The sequence below is a fragment of the Anas platyrhynchos genome, chromosome 2, assembly GCF_047663525.1.
Source record: "Anas platyrhynchos isolate ZD024472 breed Pekin duck chromosome 2, IASCAAS_PekinDuck_T2T, whole genome shotgun sequence".
Taxonomy (NCBI): domain Eukaryota; kingdom Metazoa; phylum Chordata; class Aves; order Anseriformes; family Anatidae; genus Anas; species Anas platyrhynchos.
In genome coordinates this window covers 78,757,696-78,776,144 of record NC_092588.1, presented here as the reverse complement: position 1 = coordinate 78,776,144, position 18,449 = coordinate 78,757,696, and the positions used below count along the sequence as shown (strand labels likewise).

Genomic DNA, 18,449 nt, shown 5'->3' with positions numbered 1-18,449 from the left:
TCCAGAGCATTTTGATTTTCACAGAAGCATTAATTTCTTGGAGAAAAAAAAAAAAATCTTGTGAACAAAAACCTTGTTAAAAAGGGAGCATTATCAACTGCTTTCCAGCAAAGGGGGAAGAACTTGAAAAGATTTCCAACGCACTGGAAAAAAAAAAAAAAGAAAAAAAAAAGAAACCAAAAAGTAGGCCACGTAGCAAGTATTCTTTCCCAAAGATTCAGAATGTGGGGATTCACAATTTAGGTTTTTGAAACTTGAGCTTGGCAATGCTGGGAATTTAATGCCAATGTTTTAACTGTGTTCCTTGAGCGAACAACCACTGAGGACCAGAATCGTGAGAGCATGAGAGCAAATGTTGAAGTACATCCCTGTATGGTAGCATACTTGTTCTTAGATCTAAGCACAAGGTATCAGTTAAGCAGTCTCTGTGCCCTTCAATGCTTTGTTGCATCAGAGCTTGAGTTGGTAGCAAAGGAACTTCCAGAGAGTCATATTGAAAATTTCTCTACAAGCGATTACTTGCAAGAGACATCAGTGGTCTGTTGTATGGTGTCAATTTTGCTGTTTATAAAGCAACAGGACAGATGGACTGCTCTGTAATCATGTGTATTGGCCTTCAGGTCACAAATATGCAAAGCCCACACAAATAGTATTGACATTAGCTGTGGAGAATGAGCAAAGCTTTCCTAAGAAGTCACTTTTAAGTAATTTATTGTTTGGTTTCAAATGTAAAAATATTTTATATTGGCATATATTTGATTTTTAAGGTGTGATAGTTGTTTTTTTTTTGTTTTGTTTTGTTTTGTTTGTTTGTTTGTTTTCCCATATAAAGGCTGGGAGTCTTTAGCTGCTAATGATTCTGAATACTTTGTAAAATGCTGTTAGTTGTGCCACTCTGTAAAGATTAAGTAACAGGATGAAATGCACACATGAGTTGCATCTCTGTGCTTTTTGAAAGGTTTCATTTGCAGTTGATTTTGTGGCCACTTCATCAAAAATGCACACACTTCGCCTTGTTTGCTATTCAATCCCAGCCATTTGGACCTTTTGGTCCTTTGCAGTGCTATTCCTGCCACCCACTGATTAACCTGGCTCCCCTGGGTCACTCCCTGCCCTCCTCACATCCCACCGAGTGCCCCAGCTCTTCGTCCTCAGAAAGTCCTCTGTCGCTGTTGATGTTTTTATAGCTTGAAGCTTGCTGTCTTACGAGATAGTTGTAGGAAATGGAAAATAATTGACATCTCCAGAGTCAAAGAGGAAAAGGAGCATTCATCACAGCTGGTAATAAGTATTAAAACAGTAGTAATTTGCGGATATGAAATTAGCTTTGAATTAAATGCAGTCCATTCCTCTAGAGAGTGTAGAGGTTCTTGAGGTGAAGAACCTTTTACACAAGTGAATTTGTGCATGCACTTGAAATATGAACTTCTTAGTTTTATGGAAATATGAACTTCATAGTTCTATGGCACTGCTTTTTGTCCTAAGCAATCCCAGAGCACCCATCTCCACCAGTGAGGTGCTCACTGTAGCAGCGTGGATGTAGAAGGCATCAAGCTCCCTTGGCAGTAGCAGGGAGAATGGTCTCATGCATCCTCCTCTGGGTACAGAGCAGTCAGGCATGTGGTCAATGCCATCAGCTTTGAGAGCAAAACCATCCTTTGCTTCAGTGAGAGCGTGCAGCTCCTTAGCATGGGGCAGGTGATGTAGAGGCTAATTACCTGCAGGCTCCAGGACCAACCTTTGGTCAAAAGCCTACACTACACCATCCTCCTTGAATTTAGCCCAGTCCCAATTAGTCAAAATTTTTTTAGCCAGGGTCCCGTTACATTTTCCCCAAGGTATACAATGCTCTTTTCTTGCCCACTTGGGCCCTAGGGAGCAGAAAACCCAGTAGTCCTTGTGGCTGGAGCTATCTAAAACCACAACAACGTGAGGATTCCCCATGCCTCTTTGACCACGCTCATGCTTCAGGATAGTCTGGCATTACATTCTCCAGTAAACATTTCTGACTGCAGTTTGACTACAAATTAAGGGGTCTGTTGGTGCTTTTGGTGGGATTTTTTTTCCCCTTCTTTGTTGTTAAAAGAAGAGGGGAGAGGGAGTTGGTTAGCTAATTGGATGCCTTGCTCCCGGTGTCGGGTTGGCCCCAGCACAATCCCTTTTATCAGCAGTATGGTGTCCCCAGCTGGGAGCGCGGAGGTGCCAGGAATAATCAAAAGTGCTGCTATCAAGTTCTACTGTGTTCACAATGAGAATTACTTCTTTCCTTGTGAACTTTTCACATTGCCGGGCTGAGCAGAACGGGTGGAGCTTTCTTCTTAAGTTATTTCTATTGTTATATAACTTCGATGGTGACATTAAGTGAGTCTTTACTGGCTGGGTCGAGCCTTCTGGAGACTGTTGGGTGTTAAATGGGGTTCTCTGCTCAGTGACCTCCAACAACAACTGACGTCTCCTGATCTAAGCACTTCCTGTTGTTTTACTGGTGACGGTTAGTTTTCTATTAAGCTCATTTGAGTCCTGCACATTTTTACCCTCTGCCCTTTAAAGGGAGGGACTAATGTTAGTTTTGGCTTCTGAATGGAAACTTTACAGTGCAGGCTTCAAACAGAGCAACTGTGAAAGAGAAAGGAAGAAAATTTAAGTTATAAATCATCTTTAGCATCATGTCATGACTATCTGCAGCTGACTTCATCATGGCTATTATCTGTTGGAAATTATTTCAATGTAAAGTGTTCCCAGTATCAAGCATCCTACAGGCTTTGCTAGTCATCCAAAAGTCATGAGTTTCACTTAAAAAAGAACACGGGATTTAAAAACTAGTAATAATACATATTTGGTATTTCCTTCTGCTTTTTGGTGTTTTAACCTTCATGGGTACACAGAGGTCACATTTTCAAATTTTCCTCCATAGCCCTTGGGGCTAGAAACCCAAAAATGAAGGCTGAAATTGTCAAAGAATTAAATTCTTCTGAAAGCCTGGGGGGGAGGGCAGGGGAGCAAAGAAAAATCAAATCTGTGGCAAAATCCCAAGAACTGGCGGTACAATTAGTAAGTGGGAGGCAAGGGGCAGTTTTCCTTCATTGCTGATGACTGAGGCTAAATAGTCTAAATCACAGCGCTGATTTAAATTACATAGATTTTACTTGAACACAAAAAAGTAAAGGATTTCATCACCGTGTTTTTGTGCCAAGCTGGTTCAGAGCCCCATGATATACTTAGAAGCAAAAAGCAAGGAGCGGATAGGGTTTCAATCATAACTCTGGATTTTGTACGTTCGGTGAATTAGTTTTGAGACATCAATGTATGTTCCCAAACGTTTCATCCGAAACATTTGTTTTGAGAGGGAGCATTGTCCTCAGGCTTCCTGGCTGCAGTCTGCCCCTTGCAAAGGCAGAGCCACTCACCCATCAAACTGTGCCTGTTCAGCTGCCATACTCAGCCCAAAAATTTTGACCAGGACAGATGCTAAGCAAGTAGTCCAGGGCAGAACCAGATCACATAAATTACAGCAAATTGCAGGCTGTTCAACACATATGAAACTAATTTAGACAAAGGAGCTGACTGTAAGCTCGCAGGTAGTGAGTACTGTTTACAGTCCATGTATGTGAAGTGCCATGTCAAGCTAGGACTGAAAATTCAAGAACTGTTTTTGTTTTGTTTTTCCTGGTTAAGCACAAATTAGATTATGCAGCTTAATGCTATTCAAACAGAGCTTCACTTCCATAAAATTAACAGATTAAAGTGTTCCTGAAACTATTGGCTAAAATACAAGAATTAAAAATATTTTAAGAACCATTTTAAGCAACTTTGAACCAATCCACAAATGAAAAGGCTCACTGTCATATTTATTTGAAGATACATGAAACATTCTGAAATCGGGATGTTTTATTTTCCCCTCACATTATGTGTTTAATTTGGAAGTCCTGTATTTTAGACCTTCCACTGAATCAAAAACCAAAACAAAGAGACTTCAAAAGCCATTGTTGCTCCATTCAAGTCTGAACTCTGCCTTTGTTCCTATAGCTAATGAGTTTATACTGTCCTGCAGGGAGAATTGACACCAGCCTCAAGTAAATGAAAGCAGGCCAAATGTTGGTAAGATCAGAGCACTAAAGTAATTATGGGTTGATTAAATGTTTATCTTCTTTACAGGTGGGAAGGGAAGAATGAAAATGAAGTAGGGCGATGCAAAGAGACTGGCAAGATTCATGTGACAGTCAATCACAAGTACTACAGGCCAACTGAAGTGGTAAGAAAATGCCCTCTCTTCGCTTTGCAAATGAATAATCCAATCACTCAGCCAATAAATTGCTGCATTTGGCTAGCAGTCTGTGAAAACGGCTTAATTGCACTCCTGCTGCCAGCTTTTAGAGCTCTAAATTAGCCTGCTTGATGGCCCCTTTGCAGCCAGCTACCTGGGAACTAGCAAACAGCACTGCCCAGGAGGAGTGGGTCTGTTTGCCCTGCTGGGGAGATGCTGCTGTGCCTCCTCACCCTCTCTGAATTGCAGAGGGGAGGCTTGGAGGAGTGAAATGTCACCCTGTGGGTAACAAAGCGAAGTATAAAACAACTTATGATGCCTTCTGGTCCTGAATTGGTTCGTGGTCATCTTTCCTCCAGATGCAAGAAGGGAAAGTAGAGGAAGGTGGGCACTAATAGGCTTGATTTTTGAAGTCCTCCTTCTGTGTCTTCGTAGCAGCGTTTCAGTTCCTTTCAGTGAGTATTGCCTGTTCAGCTTAGATTTTTACAACGGGGAGCATCACAAAATGCCTGTTTTAGAAGTGCAAGCATGCTTGTGGATTTTGTTTTCTCAGGCGTTTTGTGAGATCCCATTTAGAAAATGCTCATTTGCAGAGCGTGTCTTCGCTCCCAGGAGTGAAGTCTGCCAGGCGCTCGCACTGCTGGCAGGCCAGGCCTCTAACCCTGTGCTCAAATCATCTAGTGAGCATGCTAGGAGACAAAAAAAACAATGCTCCCAAGTCAGGCAGGATGGTGGCAGTGCACAGAGATGGCTCAGGATGGAGCCTGGTTTCTGGACATGGGGAACAATAGGCCTTATTGTGCGGAGTGAGAGAGGGTGTGCCCAGGAGAGGATGTTCTCCTCTCCTGGGGAGGGTGACACCAGCCCCGCCGGCTGCTGACACAGCATCGGCTGTCAGTCAGCTCGTTCAGAAGTGCTGGCTTCAGATACGAGCAAGGTGTGACGAGCACATTTGTCTTGACACAGGTTGCAGGGCGCGAGTGGGGAGCTGCGTGTGTGTAAGCGAACATCGGTTCTAAAGTGGAAGTGCAGAGGGGAATAAGAGGATTTCGTGGTATGCGAAAAAGGGCTGGGCCCGTGTACCAGAATCAAATGCTAGGAAGTCATTAAGAGATGTCCGTCATTCTGTGCTTTGGTAAGGTGTCAGGATGATAAGGAGGACACGGAGACAAAAGGACTTGCCAAACAGGAAAAGGACACTTGACCCAACAAGTCTGCGCTTTGTGAGACCTGCTTTCCTGCTTTGTCATACTCCTCACTAATGAGTACATATTCCTCAGCATCCACTGGTTGCCCTCGCTATAGCTCCACCTTATTTGTGTGCCCAGACATTTTCTGCTGAAATAGTTTTGTCCACCATCTTCTCTCCATCTTTATTGGTCTATTTTGGGAACACGATTTCTGGATTTTAAATTCAGCTCATGACATGCTTGTCCATTTTGGTGTGTAAACAGAAGTTCTTCAGGAATGCTCATGCAATTGCTGTTGAGTCCACACATGAAAACAGGGATGTATCAAATACAGAGCACAATGTGCCCTTCAAATAGCACTGCAGATAGAGATCAGTAGAGATCTTTATCTGAAGTTATCTGGTCTGCCCTAGACAACCTATTTTTCCCTTGGGCTCTCTTCCGCTGCCCCCATCTTGCCTTGCATTTAACATGCTCCTTACTCGGTTCCCATGGAAGCCAGGAAGGCTGTGAAAGCTGCTTGAGCACAAGCAGGGGTCGAAGCACCAAATGGGAATCACATTTGTGAGATTCCAAAAGGCCAGACCAAAACCTAATCCATTGCCAGAAAGCGAGGAAAAGCAATAAGAGAACTGAAATAGACTGACGGCGCGTGTCCCCTCCTGCTACCCTCACCAAGATCGCTGAGGGCAAGGACGCCTCAGGTTGACATTTTTGCAAGAGGCTTAGCCAGATCGGTTAATGGGAATTCTGCTGTTGAATCCTAGCTGACACACAAAATCCAGTGCTCAGATTCTCATGTCTTACTTGGAAATGTTTCTGTCTGTCTCTCTAAAATTTAACATGGTATTCTGAAAAGTGAAAATAAATAACATTTAATCTTGTATACAGTCAGTTCTGACAGTGCCAATACATTCATTTGAAAACACATTTGTTTTCTTCAGTCAGTGATCCCTGGGGTCAAGGCCTCCCATTGAAAAGCTTAGCTGTACTGAAGAAGAAACCTTGAAATGTGAGACTGTCTTCTGGTCAAACTAAGTAGACTCTTTGAATGCCTCGACTCTAAATCTCTTCACTCTGCTTTTTGACTGCTTTGGGGCCCCCTGATATTTACTGGCCTTGGGAATTGTTCCTGCTAATGCTTCTAATGCCTGTCTCTCTCCTTCAATTCTTGTGCCTTGCTAACGACAAACCTATTGCTATCATTTCTTTTGGCTAGTATCCTCTCAGTATCCTTTTTGACCCTTCTTTTAAATTGTGTTTGGAGACTGTAACCTGCTGTATGGATTGGAAAAAAATGATTACTTCTGCCTTTCTTAAAATCAGCAATTTTCACAAGAGCTCCATCACAAGCTTGCTTTTTATACTGAAATTGATACAGCAATAAAGATGCTTTCATGCATTTTGCAGTCTTTTTTAGCACATGGCTGGTAAGGTTGTATGTTACATTCATTTGCTGCTCTAGGTATGAAAAGATAAGTTTCCACTGCAGTTTACTCACCTGTAGAATTTAGAAATGATCTCACTAGTCTTTTCAATTATTGCTACAATCAGAATGCAGGTAGGCAACTTAGTCTATACTTGGATTTGAATAATCCACTTGACTTAAAAATATATATATATATTAAAAATTCAAAACACAATTCTGTGAGCCAGCTCATTCAGTTGGAAACAAGCAACCCTGCAGCAGAGGATATTGGAACCATCACATCTCTCAGACCCTGAAGTGGGGTAATTTTTATAGAATTTGGGCCTGTCTTTAATTTTCTTATCTTTCAGCAAGATATTAACTCACTGTCATTTCTTGCATCTTATTTACATATATTAGAAAAAATGAAATAATCCTAAAATTAACAACAGAACCATGGTTTCTGAAGAAATCAAGTGAGATAGTCAAGCAGGTATTTCCCTCGAAGAGTTCCACAATCATTGCTTCTAATCAAGTTAAATAAGTTTAAGTGTTTGAATAAAATTGCTTCTAGTATTTTTGCATGGCAAATATTAAACTAACAGTTCTTATTGGTGTTTGCATCATTTCATTGTGCTTTCTCACAACAATGAAAATCAACCTCAGGTCTCATTGGTCTGACCCATCACCAGAGAACTTAAGATGTGTATTTTTCAGTTAAGAATTTAATAAATTCTATGTTAATATTTCTTTTAAATAAAAAAATAAAATGAAGGGGAGAAACATTTCAACCATATGGAAGTGTTGTGTATGTTACAGGGAATCCTTCTGCTTCATCCCACCTGTTTCTGTAGGTGTCCCACAGCTTTTTTAGATTAGGAGCTGCAGGTTGAATTCATGCATTGAATTTGTTATGGACTGGCATGGCTGTAACTCTGAGGATGTACATAGATCAATGCAAATTTCCTTCCTTTATGCAAGCCCTAGAACCTCTGTCACAATGTGATGCTAATGTTTAAGCACACATATGGCCTCTTATTATTCTTCTTCAAAGAAAAAAGGGTATGCTAACTTTTTCCTTTTGTTATATGCCTTCAGCAGTTAAGCATTTTTCTCCCAGTACTTTCTAGCACTGATATAAATGAAACTCCATGCCATAGTTAGCAGAAAAATTCACAGCAGCACAGTGTCCAAGGATACTTTGTCCTCCTGGAATTATTTCTCTCGAGCTGCTCTAACTTCTAAGAAGTTCCATATCCCTCTGCACCAGCTTGCTTACTTTTCAAAGGATTGCTTGTCGAATCTAAATATCTACAGAAATACATGAAAAAAGAAATTTTCCAGGTTTTCTACGTGTTGCTTACACTAAACTTTACATCTTTACTTAACTACATGTGGCCTCAGTTGCCCTTTTTCTTCTTTGGAATTAAGCAGGACGGCTTTAAATTTCAGTCTCTTCAGATGTTTTTTAAAAATTCAGCTCTATGTTTCCCATGTTTCATAGGATTCCAGTAAAAAATTCCTTGGGGCATATCACATTCTCCCAAAGTCAGCTTTCTTAAAGTCAAAAACATTTGTGAACTCCTCTAAGTGTTCCTGCCGTAAAGACCATTTAGACTCTAATGAAACCATGGTCACAAAACCCTGACTGCCTTGTGCTTCCACTTCAGTTTCCATGCAAGCTTCATTTCCCACTCTTAAGTTCAGAGCAGCCTGTGCTTGTAAACTGTTTAGATGTCTGTATGAGGAAACACGTGCTTCCCTTCCTTAAGAATCTTTATGCTCATCAATGTCAACGTGCGACCTGTATTAATAGTCACGAAAAATGAAATGAGAGCATTCAAGGAAGAATAATCTTCAGATAGTTTTCCTGTCTATTTTCCTCACTGGCAGCCAGGTGAAGAAGTTGCATGTTGTCATAACTCTGGCAGTCTTCTCCTGTCTTTTTGTCTTGTTTTTTATTCTATTTTTTTCTTGTTTTGAAACACATGTCAACATCTGAAAACTACTGCTTTGGTAAATGATTGCCTCTGTTGTCCTTAATTCTCCTCCAAGCTGGCTTTGCTGCTGTGTCAGCCAAAATATTTATATCATTCCTTACTTAAGACTCAACATTATCTCTGCATTCCTTTGCCACCCTCTTCCTTTTCTTTGTCTCTCCTGCTAGTAAAACCTGCAGTAGATTTTTTTTATTTTATTTACAGGCCTTACGTATCAGGCGTTTCAGAAGCGTCTCTGAAAACATACATGTCAAATTCAGCCAAGTAAAAGAATGATCAATAATAACTTGTCACTGTGTGCCATCTACAAGGCACGGAGCACTTTAAGCGTTTCTCTACGAGCATGTAGAAGAGGTAAAAAGCAGTATCAGCGCGTTTCAGCTCGTGAAACACGTGTATGGCAGAGCAGAGGGTCTGTGCTGCGTGAGGGAGGCCGTGAGGTGGTAGAGGTAGGAGGAGGAGGAGGGCCAAGGGCACTGCGCTCTGTGCAGGAGCCACTGTTCCTCCACAGGTAGCACTCTGCTTTTTTTGTCTCATCCTGACTTCGCTTGCGTTAGCAGTTCCTTGAAAGATAGGAAGATCATTTTTACTCACAGGTTTTCCCCTCTCAGGTTTGAGGTCATTAAACCTGAGAATCTTCAGCAGGTTCATGTCTAGCCTGTCTCCCTGTCCTGTTTAATCCTCCTCACAGGCTTGGCAGGAGCCCTAGCTTACCTCCTTTTTTATGGGAGCAGCTACCTAATACGTACCCCTCCAACACTCCCACACACATTTCTGACTTTTCGCTTCATAACTAGCTCATTACATCAGTATTAGACAGCCGCATCCAGTAAAGGAATCCCTCTGGACACTGCTGTTTGCAGTCCTCATATGCTGTGCTTTACTCAGTTGCTTCTCTTTGCGTCATCCTGCTCCTCCTCTGCTGTGCCTCCAACAAAATATGTCTCTGGCAACTTCTGCAACTGGCTCTGTTCCCCCTCTTCCTTCACCACCTCTTTCCCTGCTGTCATTCCTGAGGTTTTGAAGCCAGCCATGTGTCATCTGTGACCTTCACATCTTCACTGATCTTCCTGAGAACATCAGCCTGTCTCTCTGAGCCTGCTCTCTGATCCCCTAATACCACAACTATCCGACAAGAGTAGCCAGAGGAAGAGGATGTCCCAGCCTCCTGGGGTGTAAGTTGGAGTGACTTTGCACCCTGACTGTTGCACCATATGTTCATATGTTACAAGATCCGTAGTTTTTTTGTTCAGAAATGTTGGACTGGCTGAAGAAATCTATGACTAACTTTGGGCAAAGCTGTTTTCCACTGGGGGTAGGTAAAGAGATTGCAAGCCCACTGAAAAGCTCATGTAAAGATAAAGCTGTCATCCAAGCAGAAGGGTTGGTGGTTTTAATTCATTGCTCATTTTTCTAAATGATGCTGACACGTAGCAATTAGTGGCAATCTTGGATGTGACAGATCCAGGCTCAACTCCTGAAAACAGATTTTTAAATTAAACTTAGGTGACTAGAGGATTAAGACTGAGGGAGAGGTGAATGAGAACAGAAGGCTGTTTAGCTCCGTAATTAGGCCCTGATTCAGCCAAGCATCCAAGCAAGTGCTTCACTTCAAGGGCATGAATACTTAATAGGGACAGTTTCCATACTCGGAGCTATGGACATGCTTACGTGCATTGCTGCATCATAATGTGAAGTAAAGCAATTCATCTGTGATGGGAATTAGATGGTCAGCCCAAACTCTTGTGGGAACTCAGGAGGTGCCAGCTGACTATTCTTGTTTGCATGCTCAGAATGTGTGCTCACATGTATGTGAGCACAGTACCCAGGAGAGGAGATGCTGAAATACAGTTTCTTTACCCAGGTTGTCCTAGGATGGTTTTGCAGGCAAAAAGGGATTAGACCAAGTTCATGCAGTCTTTAGTTTTCATCAGCCGCTCCTGCAGTGACATTTCCTGTCCGTAATTCTTCTCCGCCTTCCCGGTGGTAAGAAGTCTTACTGCCACCTCTTCACTTATTCATGTTTATTCATGCACAGAAAGCCTTTCTTTATCTCACCTCTTATCCCTCTGCCTCCCCCTTCTCTTGGCTTGCCATTTGGCCTCCTCCCGCCTGTTATCTCTGTCTGTTGTCTCGCCTTGTTTTCTTATCACCGCCTGTCCCACACAAACACTCCCTGTGCTCCAGCAGCTGTGGTGGGAAATGCAAAGCCCCTGCAGGGAGGTCACAAGGGTGGGAGAAAGCCTGGAATGGGCTAAAGCCACAACCGAAGTCCAGGCACAGGCAGCACCAAAGACACATGCATCACAACTGCCAAGCATTGCTTCCCACCAAGGGTTCCCACTACCTACAGCCTTTTACCTACAGCCTTTCCCCATTTCCTTCATGAGATCAGGTGTTCAAAAGAGCTGAACTATGGTTCAGACCACATTTTGGAGTTCATAGTGACTTAGGTGAGACTGGAGACCTGGTGGAGCACTCAGCACGAAGCTGTTCCCACCAGGGCTTTCCAAAGACCACATTGTCAGAGGTAGTGGAGGTCACTTACTGACCTGATTGCTTATTTGTGTTCAAAAGTGTGAGCATTTCTGAAGATCTGTCTCCCTTTTGGAGGCTGTTTCTTTTATTTTACAGTAGGATTTTAAAAGCAAAAGTCAAGCAGTATGTTAATAATACTGTTCATTGTGACTGTGGTTCCCACCATGTTATAACCTCTTAAGTATGCTGTGCCAACACAACATTTGCTATGGTTTTAAAGTGGCAGCACAGAACCATAAAATACATGATTTATATGACAATAAAAGTCGCTTTTGAATACTGAGGATATGAGACAGAGGTGAGGTTTTCTTCAGCAAATCTGGATTAAACTCCTCTCTTGCTAATTTCTCCAGCATTTTCAAGAGCTTGCCTGACTTCTACTGTATTTTATTTTATGGGTGAGTGGGTGCATAAAGGAAGAGGCTGTTAGTGTGTTTCATCTGAGAAACCAGAAGATGGTTTTAGTGCTGTTTTAAAAGCAGCTTCTGCTGGGTTTGGGTCAGCAGATGTCTTGACATCAGCCTTTTCAATATTGAGTCAGTGGCTGTCTGGGGGTGCAGCTGTCCCTAGACTGGATATGCTGTGACACCTAATATTATTCCTGTTTGAAGGATGGTACTACAAGCTATCAATTCTCAAAATCACGTCCTTCCTCCTACATGTCTAAGTGTTACTTTCTTGTTGTTGATGTTATCAGAGTGAGTTCAGTTGTCCCTCTGAGGGACACCTCGGAGCAGTGAGAAAGGGCCATATGGACAAAACCGAGGAGAAATACATAAACACGCAGCCAGTTCTGAGGAAGGAGGAGGGTTTGGGGGTTGGTCTCCAAGAGCTTTCGTTTCGTGTTTTTCAAGTTTTTCACAGTCCAGAAATGACAGTAGGTTTCTTTCGCTTTCTTGTTCTGTTTCTTTAGTTATTAAAAGTTTATTCCTCTAAAAAGTGTGGAAAGTTTTGACTTTACGTTGGAGATGGAGAAATATTCAAGAAGCATTCTGCTCAGAAGGAAAAAAAAAAAAAAAAGAGAGAGAGACAGAGGGAGACCAAAACTGCTTTTTCACTTTTTCTAATGAAAGCCTAATTTGCAAGAGGGAGTACCTTTTTGGTGGTACTCAGGCTTGCTTTCAGATTGATCATAGAGGTCCTCTGTCTACCCCAAAAAAATCCACAAGAAGTTTTTTTTCAGACTCATATCTTTATCCTTCACTATTAGCAATTTCTTTTGAAGAGGCAAATGGTTGAAAGGAAGTGGAGGTTTGGAACTGGTCGTTTGCAAAATAAACAAACCGTCACTCTTCTCTTCTTCCACTTTTAGAATCATAATTTGTAAATTAACAACTTTGTGATGGAGGTAAAATGAGGTGGGACCTTTGTTATTGTTGCCACCCTGTGATGATGATGCCAATTAGTGTTTAACCACCTTCCATATCTTCATGTCTCATCTTTGTATTCCACTATAAACCTGTAGTGATGATACTTGCCTTATCAAAACTTTAAGCATTTTATTTATTATTTAGTATCCTTAATACTTCTCTAGTGTTGCAAGAGAGCTTCTGTGGCTGAGTTGCAGGAGAAACTAAGCCTTGTCAGTCTAAGCAACTTTTTTAAAGTTTGTTGTTGAATAAAACCACAGAAAATGATCTTTGTGGCACAAGCATCAATAGTACTTATCATGAACCAGGAAATGGATCTTTGTGCCCATCTTGGAAGCTCCCCAAACTGTCTGATGTCCCAGCTGGATGGGTGAAAGGGGAGACAGTATTTATCTGCAAGGCAGGAGAGACTTAAACATTAAAGAGCTTTATGCCTAGGATCAGCTGGAATTTTTGCTCATTCCTCACATATAGAGTCTGAGCTCACCAAAGCAGACAATATAAAAAATATTAACAGGATTCAAGAAGACATTAGTAATAGATTAAGAGTGTAGGCCTCCCTTGAAAGACTTTTTTTCTTGATTTTTTTTTCCCTTTCAGCCTGGAAAGTCTGAAGGTGAGTAGGTGAAGTCAATTTTAATAATTCACAGACAATAATACATCTATTCCTCACTTGACAGAGCTAGTGTTTAAACTATTAGCATTGCCTGGCATGACATAAAACAGGATCAGTCACTCATCCCTTTGAAACATCTAACCTGGCTTGATTTAAATGTCTTCCTTCCAGCCTTGCCAGTGCATTTTAATAGTCTTGGTAGAGCTCTCAGCTGACTTGTGACTTCAGACTTTATCTGCTGGGCTGTGGTTAGGAATGGAGTACGACAGCACCATTCCTCCTCAGCTCGTTCTGTATGCAATGACACAGAAACCTCAGTGCTGCAGATAGCCATTGAAATTCAAAACAGACCACTTGACTGCTGAACAGAAATGTCTTTTTAAATCAGATTTTCTTTTTGGAACATTGTTCTGTAATTTTGGAAAACTCTTTTTTTTTTTTTTTATTCCTCCAGACTGCTGAACTGGTACTACTCTGCAGTCATGCTTTGTATCGAATAGCTGTAAGGGGAAAGGTGGATTAACGATAATGAAAACAAAAAATGTGTTTTAAAATAGGACGCCTGCCTGTTTTTTTTTACAGTAATCTGTGACAAGTTCATGTTTATAATTCACTACATCTGTTACTGAGTTAGTGCTTTGCAGACCTTAGTTTTACAAATTTCCAGATTGGGTGACTAGGAGTTGAATTGCTTTTGTTTTTATTTTTTCTTCTGATTGACCCATAAAATACTACACTTCCACCTTCTGATTTAGAAAGCAAAAACATATATATTAAAGCTTCTTTACAATAACAAAGACTTCTGACTAAAGCAATTGGCTCCCACTGTAGTTTTCCCTTAGATAACAGTTGTAAATTCCCAAACCTCTAATCTTTGGCAGCATTTCCCCCTTGATCCTAGTTTCTGTTTCCATGTGTTGGGAGAGATTAAAAAGTTGGTTGTGAAGGTGAAATTGGAAACAGAAGAAATGTGAGGTTTTAGGAAAAGCGCAGGTGAGTGATATGACCAAGTTTGTTCTGTGCACTGTTTTCTTAACTAGGAAACAAAGCCTACCGGGGGCCTTTTCTTATACTGTGGTGTCACCACTGATCACATGTTGTGACATTCACTCCTCACTCTAAACAATTCTTCTGTAGTGCTAATCCTATATGGTTACCACAGTCTTTTATCCCGCACATAGCTGGCTTAAAGGGCTTGCAGATGAGGACCCAAGGTAATATTTAGGTGTTTTTCCTGACCTTTCTTTCTCTGTCTCCTCCCCAAGGTGCTTATTGGTATTATCTCTGCATTTCACGTATTTGTCAGAGGCCTTCTGCAAGGCTTCTAAGCTTCAAATAAAAAACAAAATTAGTCTTGACTGAAGAAGTGAATCCAGAAGAGCCAGACAGCTCTGGCACTGTAAACAAAAAGTTGGCATGATTAGAATCTGACTAGCCCTAAAGGTAAGCCACCCACCTGTATAATAACTCAATAGCTGTGTGCCACAGTGAACGCAAGAGAAAGGTGGACATGGGAGTGAGAACAGAAATACAGGAAAGCACATCATTCACTACAGTGGAGATTCACAGCAGTGAAGACTTATGTGCACTTGAAGAACAGCCAAAGGGAGTTGGTGATGGATGATAGGCAGTTTGCGTGCCAGAATACTCACAAGAAATATTCTTATTTTTGTCTTCTAGTATTAGTGACCACAATTAGTTCTACTTTGGCTTAGCTGCTGGATGGAGTCTTTTAAAAAAAGACTTAATTAAGTTCTTAAATGTGGCTTTGTGAAGGATTTCCTACTCCAGACTAATGCCTGGAACAATAATCTTTGATACTCTTGATAGCATAGCTTGCTATGACTGAGAATAGCCTGGATGCAGGCATCTACATCCAGCAGCCACTTCAGCTAGCGATTTGCTTGCAGAAGAAGCAGGTGTGGAGGCATGACTGCCAGGAGGGAACTTCTGGGAGAAACCATCCATGTGCACAGCTGTGAGAGGTGGCAGCTGATGTGCTCGCAGTGCTTTTTGTCAGGATCAGCATTTATGTACCAGAATTCATCAAATGGGTATTTCGTACCTTGACGTACAGACAACTGACTGGAAAGTTTTGCGATAGCACTGGGAGAACACAGCTGCCATTCATATATCTGGGTATAAGTTATCACAGCTTTGAGCTGGGAGGGATGTGATGAAGTGGTTGGAGTCACCGTTGCTTTTGTCAGGGTCTGTCAAGGCTTGTCCCATCAGTGGCGGTAAGAGGAAAGGGTTTGCTGAAGGAGTATGCCCTGTGGTCAGAGAAATTTAATCAACAACTAATTTTCCACGCACCAATGAATGCCACTGACTGCTGGAGACAGAAGCTAAATATGTTAGAAGTAAATGCATCCTCGATTTGTGTGTCAGCTTTTCCCTTGTTGCTGACTGCTTTTTTATTTTTTTCTGTAAAGCCTGAGGAAGTTGGGTTGTCCCTCAGGCCTCCCAGTGCTGTTTTTTTAATTGCCAAGAACTCAGCTTGACACTGCTTGCAGTTGCCTATGAGCAGAACTTAACAAGACATAGTACAGCCAGTGTGCCCTCAAACATTTGGTGATGTGAAGACTTTCTCAAGGGTCGTGTGTAGCCTAGCAAGGACAGTTCAAGACACTGGCATGTTCCAGCAAATGTATCATACCTGTGTCTCTTTTCCAAAAGCCTTGAGGATGTTGTTGAAACAGGGTAATGAACTTTTTATCAAGTTCTTATACAGGAAAATATTAATTTTGGATCAGGATTCTGAGTGAATGAATATACAGTTATTTTTTTTTTTCCCTTTATTTTGTTTCCCTTTCATTCATTGTTATCAACTGGCTAAATTTTGATCTTCTCAAAATCAGTGCCGTCTAAACATTTATGGAGATCTCTGCAGAGCAGCACCTTGAAAAGAGACATTCTGTTGCTATAAATTATTTTATTGTGGGCTGTATATATATTAGAGAGATGGAAAAGGAAAGGGAGGTTTAGACTTTTCTGTAAGGATACCAATTTGAACTGTAATACGAATGGGAAGAGATGACTTGACGATGCACTGGTGGAGGTAAACAGACTCATTTCTGTGGAAGGGGTGTTGACAAGCAGTGATTTTTGGGAAGCCTCCAGACAGAGTCCAGACACCGACTTTGGGGATTTAGGCAATATAAAAATGATTATTAAAAAAAAAAAAAAAAAAGACATTTACATCAACTGTGCCTGTCTTTTTTTCTTTTTCTTTTTCTTTTTTTTTCACAGACTTTTGTTCTATTAAACATTTCCAGAAACACTTGTACAGTTAAGCCTAGCACTGTGAAAAGAACTAATATACTTTTTTTGATAGACTCTTCCTGTGTTGCTTTTGTTTCTTCAAATTGAATGTTTCAGCTGCAACTTTACGTTTAGGCTGCTTAAAAAAAAAAAAAAAAAAGAATATATAAGGCCTTGAGCATGATAAAACTATAGAATTCACATAGACGTGAACTAAAATGATTGCTTTGAATATTGTGGTGGTAAGTGACCTTGCACATTCACATGGCCTTAAGCATAGATATAGAGATGGCTTCCTCCAAAGCTAAGTTCCAGGCATGCTGCCAAAATCATTTGCTCGTGTCCCAAATATTGTCTGTTCTCATCCCCCTAATTCATTGTAGTTTGGCCTAATAAGGTGATGATGTATTAGAGAGAGGGGTTTACAAGTGTGTTCTGCTGTTCTGCTGCTTCTAGTCACATGATCTGAACTTGGGTAGACCTGTGCGGTGTCAAGAGTTGGACTTGATGATCCTTAAGGGTCCCTTCCAACTCAGGATATTCTATGATTCTATGATTCTTTTTTACCTCCTATACAAAGCATCCCATTGATAGCTGATTCAAAGCAAGCAGATTCCTCACTATGTACCCTCAGATCCCTCCTGAAAATTCTTCTCTTTGATGCCCACAGAAGTAATTATCCTACTGATACGCTGGGACTTACTGTGCATTGTGATGACCACTTTTGTTTTATGGTGCTGTCTCCTCTTACTACCCTAAATCTCAATTAATTTTGTCCCCCATTTCACATATTGAGGGTGTGCTGAGTAAGGGAAGCAAGCAGGGTAAATTAGGTCATCTGAAACCTTGTCATGTTGCTGGCTAATTCAGCCATGTGCAGCATGATCTCAGATTATGAGTTTTTGTGCAGAAAAAGTCATTTTTGTCCACATTTGCAGCAGTTAGAGCAGGAAGATCCTTACTGATGGCAGAGGTTTTCAGAGACAAACTGTAATAATCACTGTGATTTCTCTGCTTAGTTGAGAGGAATGTCTGCAGGAACCTGCTTATTATGCCTATTAAGGTTCAGACCCATAAATGCAGACTTCCATCTTCATGAAAAGCTGAAGTAAGCAAACCTGATTCATTGGCTGGGTAACAGGACAGCTTTTCAGAGTTCTTAGACCCAAGGAGCTCATGGTCTTACTGGAAACTCCTTGGATACCATCTTTAAACGTTTTGCAGTATTTTTATTAGTACTTTCCAGTCCTTGGTGGATCAATGGAAGCCTGTTCTGAAATTTTAAGCCCTTCTTTCTTTGCATTAGAGTTTCAAATTAATGGTCTGCAACTGTAAACTCACATATTTACACTGACACATTTTTTTTTGAGGTCTCGTGTGCCTGCAGTTTAAGGAAGATCCAAAGAAAATGAAAGTATCTGACATGGGGCCATGATCTCCTATTGCTATCAGCTCATTAGACAAATTTTACAAATATAATCAGGAAAAAAAAATGCAATAGTGGCTTGTTGGCTATATCATACAAGTGTTATACTGGTAACTGTGTTGCTATAAATGTCAAAACAGTGCACATTTTTGGCAGTTGCAAAGAATCTTCAGAAGTGTTCCTGGAGGCATACTTTAAAAGGTGTATTTTATATTCAAAACAACAAAAGTATTGTAGGATATAAATGTTGTTTCACCTAGCCCTTATAAGAGTTTTATGGCATCTGTTTTTTTCTCTTTCAGAAAGATGCAGCTGGTATCTAATAGATAGAAACAGATCTGTCCCATACATTCTCTATTAAAAAAAAAAAAAA

General features: G+C 41.0%; 1 protein-coding gene across 1 annotated transcript in view; it reads left to right on the top strand.

Moving 5' to 3' along the window:
- The window catches only part of GMDS (GDP-mannose 4,6-dehydratase), a 404,838-nt gene that overhangs the window by 329,107 nt on the left and 57,282 nt on the right, over window positions 1–18,449 (top strand). Inside the window, exon 9 of the mRNA XM_027451691.3 lies at window positions 4,156–4,252. Within this exon, the coding sequence (XP_027307492.1) occupies window positions 4,156–4,252 (97 nt within the window). The remainder of the gene's footprint in view (window positions 1–4,155; window positions 4,253–18,449) is intronic.